Below are 13,538 nucleotides of genomic sequence, written 5' to 3'. Positions count from 1 at the left end.
TGAAGCGGTATTAGCATTAGCTGCTTACCGCTAAGCGTTAGGTCTTTTGCCGTTCAGAGGTGAGTATTATCGGACTGTAGTCTGCTGCTAACCCTAGCTAGCAGTGCTGGAGCAGCATTAACCGCTAATTGCGAACCGCTAACCGCTAATTGCTTCACCCTTTAGTGCTGGGGAAATTTGGAAATCTAAGCTTACTGTACATAAACAGAAGCGCTTTACTCTCCCAAATGAAGAGTTTTCAGGAGAGAAATCTGTGTAGATTAAAATCCAGTACTCGTTTGACTTTTAAAAAAAAAAGTATTTTTTATTTTAAAAAACTACAGTTTTGTTGATTTAGCTTAGCTTTACTTAACTGGGGATAACTACCCCCGGAACACCACCCCCCCCAGCAGAGAGACCTGCTGAATTAGAAGGAAAACATGGTGACATCCCTGTTCCTTACTAGCATCTCATAATGTGCCTTATAAACCAGTGCATATTATGTATGAAAATAGAGCAGAAAATATATGTTAATTGAAAGTGTGCCTTATAATCCAGTGCACTCTTTTTTTATTTTGCTCCACTGATTATATAGAAGCACTTTGTAGGTGTATATAATCCTTGTTGTTTCTTATACATTTCATGCATACTTTATTATCCTCCTTTTACCTTGTTATTTAAGAGTCAGAAACCCACAGGATAGACCACCACAGAGTAGGTAAAATCTCTATAAACATCTCAGTGTACAAACATCGTCCACTCTATTAGACACTCCTACCTATCTGGCCCACATTTGTAGATGTAAAATTTGCGTTAGTCATCTTCTAGTCCTTTATCAGTGATCACAAGATGCTTTAGAAAGGACTCTGTTGGCTGGATATTTCTATTTGGTGGACTATTCTCAGTCTTGCAACACATACTACTATAACACATCACCACAGTGCCAGAGTGTGGATACTCAAAAACTAAGAAACTGTTGACTTTAAGCATGACACATGCTAAGTTTACTCTGAAATTCATGGTTACTATGAACTTAACATCCCCATAATCCATGTATTACAAATATTACATATTACAATATTAAAGTTCCCAATTATTATTCATTATTTTCCTTTGTGTGAGAAAAACAAAAACACTAATGCTGCCATCTTTCCCTCCACATGAGAACATGGCTGATTGTGTTGTGAATCCTCCGCCTCAGATGGCATATGGTGCTGCTGGGATTCAACCCTAAATCCCAGTGCTAGGGCTGCTGTCCAAAGCCAGACTGTTCTCTAGCAAGCAGCTGTCCCTCCAAGAGACACTTCGTCCTGGCTATTCTTCCCCATCCTCTCCTCCATCTAACTCTACACCTGAGCCCCACTCAGCACACCTGAGTGCATTACAATGGCATTGAAATAACAGCCTGTCCATGTAATAGTTCTTCTTCAACCATCCTCTTTTACAGATGGCCAGTGCTTCACGGAAAGCACCCTCTGAATGCTTAACGGTGGCCTTATCGTTGGTGCTCACCCACAAAGCCTCTTTTAAGTCTGCTATGCTAGTTCTCTGTGGTAAATTGCAGTGTTAGTCCGTCAGCGCTGATTGTGTCATTAGTGTCCCACTGATAGGCACTTGAGGTGCGAGTGGGTTATAGATATTAATTAGAAAGGCCCCTCAAGGCTGGATTTGTTTTGGGCGGCTAGTGGCGAGAATGTTGAGTGAAGCCTTTCGTAAACTGTTCATTATTTTCGAGAACAGGAGTGACAAATATTTGCAGAACAATGTATCAGTAACACCAACAAACTTGGGTCACTGAAACTAGTTGAAAGAGGTCACTGCACAGACAGAACTGAAGAAATTACATCAATCGAATAAAGCCACATACAGCTCTGAAAAAAAAGAGACCACTTGAAAATGATGAGTTTCTTTGATTTTACCAAATTGAAAACCTCTGGAATATAATCAAGAGCAAGATGGATGATCACAAACCATCAAACCAAGCTGAATTGCTTAAAATCTTTTTTGTTTTTTCAGCCATTTCTCATTTTCTACAAATAAATTCTCTAAATGACAATGTTCTTATCTGGAATTTGGGAAAAATGCTGTCTAGTTTATAGAACAAAACAACAATGAAAGTGTGTGTGATCTATGTTTCTATATCTTCTTAGTTTTAATAAGTAAAACATATATAATTGTTGGATAACATTTAACTTAAAGGGTACCTAAATAGAAACTTCATAACAAATTCGTAAGCAGTGAAAACGCAGTTTTGGCACTGTAAGGTGCACTTTTAATCCTATAATTTTCCAAAAAATCGTCAGTGTGCCTTTTAATCCGATGCGCCTTATGTATGAATTTTACCTGTCAGGTTGTAAAGAGCAGTAAAGCCACTCCACTAAAGTGCAGCGTTATACAGGAGTTTTAGTTTAGCCTGTGGCACCGAGGCTAGAGAGGTATTAGCATTAGCTGCTAAACGCACCAAACACTAGCTCTTTCGCCTCTCAGAGGTGAGTATTATCGGCTGTTATGATTGGAAAATGTGTTACCACGTTTGTTTAAGGGTCCCAACTTATTCAGAGAACTTATATACGATATGGTGCTTCTCAGCAGGGTTATAGAAGTGTTATAAATGAAGCAGAGGTTCATCTCTTTAGTTTAATGGCATCAAAATCCTGGATAGTATTGGTTGGATAGATTTTGTTGTGATCAACTATTTGTATTCATTAGAAAATTATTGATACATAAACGTTTTAACGTAGAGATTAAACCTCAAACCTCACTTAAGGGAAAAAAAAAACTACACGAATGCTTCCACGAACTCTGCAGCATGTCCATTAGGAACCTACTAGCACCATGTATCCTTGCAGATCTCTAAATAAATGATATCCACGTTTATCCAAGTTATAATCCATTAGAGCCAACCTGAGAACAAAAAGAAAAAAAGACAATAAAAAAGACAATATTCTTGAGAACATAGACAGTACCAACACTCACATTAGGGCTGTCCAGAAATGTATCAATTTTGTCACCAGAACTAAAATGATACAGTGTAAAAGATAGTTGTATTGAGTTCAGTTAAACATCTGGAAAAAAACTGAATTAAATGAGTTGACGGCTAGACTTTCTTTTTGGATGGAGAAATGTATGGATGTTCTTCTATGCAGCTATGACACTTTGTTTTTACGAGTTTTACTTTATACAGAGGAAGCCTGAAGCAATGTACTATAAGATAGTCTACCTTTATTGGTTGGTTTATTGACCTTTTAATATCAGTATTCCATGTCTGTTGGGCTGAAACACTATTAAATTTGTACAGGAGGCATATTTCAATACCCCTGTCCTCATGTGAACTCCACAGCACTGTCTATGAGCTCAGCTCACCAAGACATTCCTCAAATGAATTTTTCACACCTAGAGCTTTAATGTAATTCATAAATATGCTTCGTTCCCCTTGTTTGTAGATTAAACAGGAACCAATGCATTTGAAAGAAAAGGAACGTAACTGGCTCTGCTTTAAGACGGCAGGAGAACAAGTCTTATCAGTATTTCTCCATGCTGCTAGCCTTAGCCTAGTGTGTCTATTCTTTTTCCTTTGTGCCAAGAGCGCCAAAAAAACGGCAGGAGGCTTCATCCGCTGGGCCTCAATCTGTGTAAAGCCTGTAAAAGGTTATTGGGTTTCAGGTCCATCACAATCAGAAAGTGTTGGTGAATGTATTGTAGAGGCAGAGTCCAATGACTTTGAACTCCAGGAGGTGCACGCCTCACCAATCAGATTCTGTGTTCAGTGGGCCCCCGATGACTTCGGTACGGAAGACCACTGCGACGCACGCTGGTGGTCGCTCAATGCCAGTCCAACCTCAAATCCATAAAGCCAGAAGATGCTGCACGGCCAGTTCCCATGACTCCAGTCAGCCCCGCTGCTTTACCTCATTGGCCAGAAGCACCAAGCCTATATCATCCCTCAGGCCCCTGCCTTTAACAGTAATTGTGTCAATTGGTGCACAGTGTGCTTTCCTTGGGTCAATTAACTCCTATTAAGAGAGCCTAGCAACCCTTACAAAGAAGTGCGATGGGGGACTAATGCTGGAAGTCCTGCCAAACACCCAGGTTCCCCTTTAATCCTCTTTTGTGCTCCCTTTACTGGTCTTTTCCCCCCACTATCTCTACCTACTTCCAATCCAGTCAATCCCTGGCACCAGCAGGCAGGATTAGGTCTGCACAGGGAGTCCCAGTCAGATCCTAATGATTGGAAATGGATTTTACCCTCCAATATTGTCCCTGTTTGCTATAGCGAAGATAGGCTGTGCTCACAGCGCTCACATTTCCATTACTAGCTGCCCACTGCTGTGTCATTCAATCTGAGGCTTGGAAATAAATATATAAACACTATGGCCTGGAACATGAGTGAGGTTCACATGGAAACCTTTAGCCATTTTTGTCTGACAGAGTAAGTGATACATCAGACTTTATAAGTGGATCAGAATCTTAGTGGGATCTCAGCTCGTATTTTTATTGTGGAAATAATCAAAATCCCGTCACATGAGGCCTACAAGAACAAACACTTTGTCTGCAATTTCCTAGAGCCAACGTTTTAAAAAAAAAAAAAAGTCTTTATATCCAGTGTGCCTACACCCTTCTTTATATCCCTGCAATCTGATCCAAGCTTACCAGGTTTACTCATGAATGGAAGACCACTCAGTTCTCCTAGTGTTTTTGTTGACCGTTATTTTGTCCTGTCCTCTACAGAGTTGAAGCATGAGATTCTGGTTTGGAGACAGACCGCACATCGCATCAACCCAGCCAGCCGGGAGGAGACTGCTGTGAAGTGTCTTCTCATGCAGAAGGTGCTCAACCTGGAGAGTCTCCTGCGCAAGCAGCTCAGAACCTTCCAGAGGTAAGGCGCCACAGTAGTGTGCCTAAAAGATATGTTAGTATAACACTGTATATTAAGTTGAGCCATACATTTTCAGCCACAATTATTGTTAAGCAATACTAAATGAGAAGAAGTGCTATAATGTGTAATATTGGCACTTCAGTGCTGCAGTCGTAGGCACGTGGCCGCAGGCTTATATAGTATAAACATGTAAAAAATCAAGTTTTGAGTTAAACAGGACGAGAAAATACGATCTGCGAGTTAAAATAGTTCCATTGCTGCTCTGTTGGTAGCTGTGCTGTTTGGCTTAAAAGCGCTGCATTGTTGCTAGTTTACCTGTATGTGGTGGAGAAATACATGGAGAGCTTTGGTTACAATGTATTACCGGCTGATAACAGCACTCCTAGAATGCTTCACAGCCAATCACATAGCAGGGTCTGAACTAACTTTGGTATAATTTACCTTATATGAGATAAAACGAAAAAGGAACTACTCAGACCTGTGATATCAGTTAGCAGTGTGCGGAAAATAAGGCAGAGGACAGGTCTCTTCTCCAGTCAGGAAGGTAGGTTGGGTCCGTCACACACGCCATCTCAGTGGGACATCTTCAAAAGCAGGAAAAAAGAACCAGACAGCCCAACACTTTGGTGCACAACTGACAACAGCTGACACTCTATCAGTCTTAATCGCCACCTTAATCCTTAGGGATTTGAGCTTGCATGCACCACCACACCAAGTGTCACACCATTCCATCCCAACAAGCACACGCAGGAGGCAGGGCTAGTGTGTCACGCAGCCCCAGCTCTCTGCACAGGTCACAACCCAGAAAATAGGAAACAAAAAGAGGAGAGTAAAGACTGGAATTTAACCAGTGATAACAGCACAAGTAACCTTCCTTAAAAGGGTAAAGCCCTGAAGAAGAAATGACTGAACATTTATTAACAGAAAAGGAACAACAGCATATGAGAGAGTATGATAGCAAATATTAAGAAGGACAAAATATAAAATAAATAAATGTAGAACTTCATATCAATTGTTGTAGCTATAGGAATTAAAGTGGGCGAATCAAATGTTGGGTGTATATTTTGCCAAAAACACCAATTTACCAAAAATAAGTGAATCCAATTCTACAAAATAAAAATTTAAGAATCAAGTATCTGCATATAACACAGAATAACTCATGGTGACGTATGTGTCACAGACCCCTTAAACGATGTATGAAGTTCCCTACACAACCTTTCCTTCACTTTAACTCATGAAGTCCCTAGGTGTCATACACTGAAAATCCTGAGACCATCACTACAGGACAGTGTGTGAATCTGTGTTTGTTCATCTCATCTTATTTTTATAAAAGTGTATTTTTTTTTGCATCTACAGCTCTGTTCCAGTATTTTGGCATTAATATTTAGAAATGGGTCTGGGCTCCTATTGGTTAAATCATAATCCAGTTCCGATCCTTTATTTTGATGGATTAGAGTGCCCTATGGCATCCTCTAGGTGGCATTAACATTTTAACCTCTGCAAAACCAGTGGTGGTTTCTGTTTTTTTTTTTTCCTCACTGGTATAACAGCTTGAGGAGTTCACATCCTTTATAGTGACATAAATGTAATATGTATACATTTAGAGTATAGAAGAGTATAGAAGGTGATTTTCAGACATGATTTTCAGACAGATGGTAACAAAACAGTTTCAAATCTCTAGCATGGAACTGTTTTACAGTGGTACACGACACTTTAACCAGTTAATCTGTGGTTTTTGTAGATTTGGCTGCATTTAATAAGTTTTTTATAAGTATTTTATAAGTATTTCTATTAAATGTTTGTCTATTAAATGTTTGTCTATTTTCAACCAAGTTTGGTTGTACTTGTGCAGTGACACATACTGCATATTTTATTTTATTTGTCTCAATTAGCTTAGTAACTAGCAAATTAGACATTTAAAAATGAAATAAAAGTAAAATATTAGGTCCAAACATCTTCGGCAACAAATTGTGGCCATAAAAACTACAACTTCACTAGGTGATGGCAAATGTTAGTCATATATTATATCTATTTGAACAGATGCAGTATACTCCCACACTGTATTTACACTCAAATTCACTCTGCTTAGAAGCTATGGAGAAATTACTCTTCTATCTTTTGTTCTAAATCTGCAGGGAGCACTGCACAGAGCCTAAAAGAGGTTAATGCACACACAGTATATAGAAAAGCAAACCATTTAATTTCAGCCTTGGCTCACTTTTAGGGCAGATTTTTAATCTCTGTGTGAATACCCTGGTTACATAATGGAAAAAATACCGTTGATTAAACAGTAAATCTATCTAGCTATTATACTTTCTTTACTTTCTCTACCTTTGCTGCCACCATCATTCAGTAGCCGTGGATGCATCTGAGGAAGGCTGCGTTTCTCAGATGTTACATCACTGAAGACTGTCACATTTTGTATGATCCTTCAAACACGGGCGTAAAATGCTCCCCTCGTTTGTGTGAAATCGCAGGACTCAACCGGTTTTCCTTTGAGACCTTCAGTCACCCACAATCCATCATGTGCATTGCAAAACCATATGGAGGAAAAAAACGGGACTGGAGAGACGAGTTTCCTCCAGAATTTGTAGTACAATGTTAATTTAATGTAGCATTTTTAAATATTGAAACCTGTTGCATGTCTTACATCAGTTCATCCTGCTAAGGCCATCCAGAATGTTCATGAATCAGTACTAAAGAGAAGCCTTTCTAGGAACACTCTGATACTGGAAAGGTACCTCAGCAACAGTCACATAGCAGGTAAAATGAACCAAATCTTGGCTATTTTTGCCAAATCCAATGTGCATTTTAAGCTGATCTTTTCTGTATTATTAACATGATCAGTATAAGGCATTTGTTTAAACTGTTCACACTCCTACCCAACTTACACAAAAAGAGCAATTCAATCCGTGAAGTTTCGGTTTGATCTACTCCAGCATCATATGAGCTATTAAGGAAATTAAGTGTCAAACAGATGGGTTTATGACTGAGAATGCTTTCAAGTTTTCTGTAACAATGTATAAAAATGTTATTTGTCCATACCCACTTTTTAATTTGTGTTTGTTTTCAAGCTTTTTTTTTTATTGTTTTTTGACACTGGGGCCACATCCTCCTCTGCTTGTGTTTTAATTATTTTTTAAATAATTTTCTTTGAACATACAGCATTTTTTATTTAGTTATTTTTTAAAGCATAGCAAGCACCTCCCTTCAGCCGTACAAGCGGCTTTTATATTGAACAAGATGCAAAAATAATCTGCTTATATTTCAGCCACAGAAAGAGAGAAGTTTAAACCTGTCTACTTAGATGACCTCTCGCTACTTATTTGTGTAAACATGTAAAATCTTGATTACGCTATTTTAAGAATCACATTAAAACAGTTATATGAGCCAAAATGGCCAATTGAATTGTGAAACTTCTTCAGCACTATTATAAAGTAATCAAATTAATGCTGTACTTTATGAACTTCTGATGAATAAATGTTCTTTGAGGGCATTAACCCATGATGACTTCTCATATACACCCTGCTCATCCCCCCACAAAGTGAGCACAATGATTTGGCTGATCATGGCCCTCCATTGCAGTGATGAACTCAGTGATGAGTTACCAAAGGCTGGCTAATGTGTATAAAACACTGAGGGGTTTCAGGCTGAACCACATGGAGGGCTGTAATTGTGATCATTGGGAGAGGTCATTTCAGTTGTAATTTTCAGAGCTGATTTCTATTTTTTTCATCATAACAGACGCTAGTCTGAGTCCAGCATGTCAAGGGGTTCATCAGAGGCACATATGGTACAGAACAAGAAAACCGATGTTTCTAATAATTGCCAACGTGACCACTAATGATCCACTTTAAGAGTTTAGGATACGCTATCAAAGCTTAGCAGGAGCTTATGATGCCATCTGTCTATTGTGGCTGAAATGGTCTCAAATCTCACACCATTAACTTGGCCAGTCTAATGGCAGGTCAATTAGAAGTCCCATTGCTGATGATCACAAGGTCTTGTACTTAGGAAAGTAGGAAAAGACTGAAGACTTTTACTGCACTTTAATTTTGGTTGAGACTTTCTATAATAAAGAGTCATTCTATAATTACTAAACCTACCTGTGTTTCTTCTGTGTTCCAGACAAATTTCCCAGGAGGACAAAAACTGGGAAAACATCATTCAAGAGCTGCAGAAAAAGGTAAAGAGCTTTTTAAACAAACAAAACAAAAATACCCTAATCCAAAACAGTCCAGATTTAGACGCCTATGAACAAAATGTTCTTATGTACACTAATCTTGCAGCCCACACGCTCGCCCACGCTCATACCAACTCCACATACAGTACCTCCTTGAGTAACCCCACTTGACAGTTCCATTCCTGTTCTGATGTTATCATCATAATGAAGAGAGGGAGAACTAATTTCTCTGATTCTGCCGGAGCCACCGTTTAGAGGACATAATTGGTGTCAGAGAGGGTCCTCTATCTTTTTCTCCATCTCTGATTCGGTCTCTCCCCTTCCATCTTTTTTTACAGCACAGAATAACAGACAAAGTCCTGCTGGTGAAATGTGTGTCAGTGCTGTCCATAGTCATCTTCATGTTCTTCCTGAATTCCTTCGTACCCGGGATTCATCTGGAGCTCGGTAAGAAACAGATACAACTTGTTAGGAAGGGTTTAACTACATTCACACAGTCAAGATACATTATTATGTATCCTCTAGTTGGTCATCCTCTAGTCCTAGACTATTAGCAGTCCATTAGTGACACTGAGGTGTTTAAAAACTCCAGCAGCACTGCTGTATCTGATACACCTGTACCATGATTCACTTTATTATATAGAAACATATAGAATCCTGATAGTGCATGACTTAGTGTGATCTACCATAACCAATTGTTCTTTACCCTCTCAGAAAAATAAGCACAGAGTTTTTATTATTGATAGTGACTTTTATTAAAAAATGTGTCAGAGTGGCACTCTGATTGGGCTCTGAGAGCATCAGCAACACAGAATGTTCTTACAGCATAATTTTGGTATAGTTTCATTAGCTGTTTTTAATTAGACTTGGTTTAAATATATTTGTATTATTATAACCTTCTAGTTATCCTGATTATAAATTTGAGCTTTCCCTGTATTTAATGTCACCCTAAATAACTGGACTGCAACAATACAACAGGGGCACATGTATAGAAACCCTGTTGCATGTTGGCATAATGTCAGATGCGCTGATACGTATTAATTTTATGTTCTCTGGGGACAGAAGTGCAGTGGCAGTGTTCTTTTGATTATAAGCCTCAGTGCTTCAAAACAGAGAGTTATGCTAATATATATTAGCATAGGAGCTAATTTGTGCATGTATAAAGCCATCTGTTGACAAAGTAATTATTTGCAGCTGGGCCTAAAACACAACAAAAGCCTGCAAATAAAACGGTGCACTAGCATGATAATGGGGTTACTTGAGGAACAATAAGACATTCAAATATATTTGGCTGCAACATCCAATGGCCTTCATTTTTATCCTGCTTTTTGTCTTCCTGTTACTCTATGGCCCTTTCTGTGCTCTGTGTTTTTGTTTTAGGTGACATAGTTTGATCCAACCAGCTCAATATTATGTAAATTATGTTCACAAAAGAGAATCCCTGTTTAGGCTCCTTTATTCTTTCTATATGTGAGAAAATAAACACGTCCGCTCGTTAAATGGTGCGACGGGATTTACTGAGTCTTCTGCATTTAGGCTGGAATAGGAAGATTTAATAAAGAAGCTAGCGTTTAGCTAAAATTAGTTCATTGTTACTTGATTCCAACTTGACACTCGAAAACAAGGGTTATGTGTACAGATAAGAAACAGGACTGGGCCTAAATCAAATACAAGTTGTAGCTTGAGTTCCAAGAATACAGAAGAATCAGGAAAGAAGGCAACCCAAGAGTTAGACACAATCCAAGTTTGTCTGAACCTCCGAGGTAATGAGAATTAAAGTTCCTGTTCAGGAAGAGTATTAAGAGTTTTACAGCAGTGAAGTTAACTTATATAACCAAACTGCAGCAGTAAAGATCCATTATTAAATCTCTCAGTTTTATATATATATATATATATATATATATATATATATTATGGCAAGCCAAACAGGAAATATATAATAAAAGCTGATATATATATATAATGAAAGTCGATATATATATAATGAACTCTGATATATATATAATGAAAGCTGATATATATATAATGAAAGCTGATATATATATAATAAAAGCGATATATATATAATGAAAGCCGATATATATATAATGAACTCCGATATATATATAATGAAAGCTGATATATATATAATAAAAGTGATATATATATAATGAAAGCTGATATATATATAATGAAAGCTGATATATATATAATAAAAGCGATATACATATAATGAAAGCCGATATATATATAATGAACTCTGATATATATATAATAAAAGCTGATATATATATAATAAAAGCTGATATATATATAATGAAAGCTGATATATATATAATGAAAGCCGATATATATATAATGAAAGCTGATATATATATAATGAAAGCTGATATATATATAATGAAAGCTGATATATATATATATATATATATATATATATATATATATATATATATATATATATATATATATATATATATATATAACGAAAGCTGTTAAGACCCTTTAAGAGGTAAACGGGTGGTCCGCACAGTCAGCCTGAGAGACTGAAGGTGGCGTTGTGGTTCAGCCGGCCGCAGCTCCTCGCGCAGGGGAGGCCGACCACCGGCAGGCAGCGCGGCTCATTCTCTCCACGGAGGTGCAGCGCGACCGGCCTCGGACTGGCTTTAAAGTGTCAGGGGGCGAAGGTGGCAAAAAAGCACCGGCCCGCGAGCTGCTTTCACTTTCCCCGAGCCGGGGACGGTCTACCAGCGTTCATTATATATATATATATATATCAGCTTTCATTATATATATATCAGCTTTCATTATATATATATCAGCTTTCATTATATATATATCAGCTTTCATTATATATATATCGCTTTTATTATATATATATCAGCTTTCATTATATATATATCAGCTTTCATTATATATATATATATCGCTTTTATTATATATATATCAGCTTTCATTATATATATATCGCTTTTATTATATATATATCAGCTTTCATTATATATATATCAGCTTTCATTATATATATATCACTTTCATTATATATATATCGCTTTTATTATATATATATATCGCTTTCATTATATATATATCAGCTTTCATTATATATATATCAGCTTTCATTATATATATATATCGCTTTTATTATATATATATATCGCTTTCATTATATATATATCAGAGTTTATTATATATATATCAGCGTTCATTATATATATATCAGAGTTCATTATATATATATATCAGTGCTATCCTTACTTCCTTTTCCTGATGATTTAATTTCCTGTTCCCATTTTTCCCCCCAAGCTAGCTGCTGTTGTTAAAAAAACTTATGGAGTGTTATTTGTAACAATATCATATAAATAAATGAATAAAGAAATAATTGCTTAAAATGTTAAATAAATATTTAAAATGAGATTTAATTAATTAAAAATAATTAATAATTAGTTTCCCAAATCCCTATATTTCCCTATATATATATATATATATATATATACGGAAAAAATAATTAATAATTAGTTTCCCAAATCCCTATATTTCCCTATATATACATATAGGAATTAAAAAATAATTAATAATTAGTTTCCCAAATCCCTATATTTCCCTATATATACATATAGGAATTAAAAAATAATTAATAATTAGTTTCCCAAATCCCTATAATTCCCTATATATATACGGAAAAAATAATTAATAATTAGTTTCCCAAATCCCTATATTTCCCTATATATGTATATATAGGGAAATATAGGGATTTGGGAAACTAATTATTAATTATTTTTTAATTCCTATATGTATATATAGGGAAATATAGGGATTTGGGAAACTAATTATTAATTATTTTTTAATTAATTAAATCTCATTTTAAATATTTATTTAACATTTTAAGCAATTATTTCTTTATTCATTTATTTATATGATATTGTTACAAATAACACTCCATAAGTTTTTTTTAACAACAGCAGCTAGCTTGGGGGGAAAAATAGGAACAGGAAATTAAATCATCAGGAAAAGGAAGTAAGGATAGCACTGATATATATATAATGAACTCTGATATATATATAATGAACGCTGATATATATATATAATAAACTCTGATATATATATAATGAAAGCGATATATATATATAATGAAAGCGATATATATATATAATAAAAGCGATATATATATAATGAAAGCTGATATATATATAATGAAAGCTGATATATATATAATGAAAGCGATATATATATAATAAAAGCGATATATATATAATGAAAGTGATATATATATAATGAAAGCTGATATATATATAATGAAAGCTGATATATATATAATAAAAGCGATATATATATAATGAAAGCTGATATATATATAATAAAAGCGATATATATATATAATGAAAGCTGATATATATATAATGAAAGCTGATATATATATATATAATAAAAGCGATATATATATAATGAAAGCTGATATATATATAATGAAAGCTGATATATATATAATGAAAGCTGATATATATATAATGAAAGCTGATA

At 35.8% G+C, this 13,538-nt stretch overlaps 1 protein-coding gene and 1 long non-coding RNA gene across 3 annotated transcripts in view; one reads left to right on the top strand and one right to left on the bottom strand.

Annotated features, from left to right (window-relative positions):
• Positions 1-13,538, top strand: part of oca2 (oculocutaneous albinism II) — a 144,341-nt gene that overhangs the window by 70,093 nt on the left and 60,710 nt on the right. For both annotated transcript variants that reach the window (XM_022675048.2, NM_001320209.1), the window contains 3 exon segments: positions 4,708-4,855; positions 8,984-9,041; positions 9,377-9,485. In XM_022675048.2, coding sequence (XP_022530769.2) covers positions 4,708-4,855; positions 8,984-9,041; positions 9,377-9,485 — 315 coding nt within the window.
• LOC125802258 (uncharacterized) lies at positions 2,167-5,496 on the bottom strand. The gene is made up of 3 exons (XR_007439283.1): positions 5,334-5,496; positions 4,630-4,877; positions 2,167-2,883 (listed from the first exon to the last, which is right to left on the bottom strand). It is a non-coding gene; the product is annotated as an uncharacterized LOC125802258 (long non-coding RNA).

The sequence above is a fragment of the Astyanax mexicanus genome, chromosome 5, assembly GCF_023375975.1.
Source record: "Astyanax mexicanus isolate ESR-SI-001 chromosome 5, AstMex3_surface, whole genome shotgun sequence".
NCBI lineage: Eukaryota > Metazoa > Chordata > Actinopteri > Characiformes > Acestrorhamphidae > Astyanax > Astyanax mexicanus.
The sequence above is the reverse complement of the archived record's forward strand: the minus strand, read 5'-3'. Positions and strand labels throughout refer to the sequence as shown.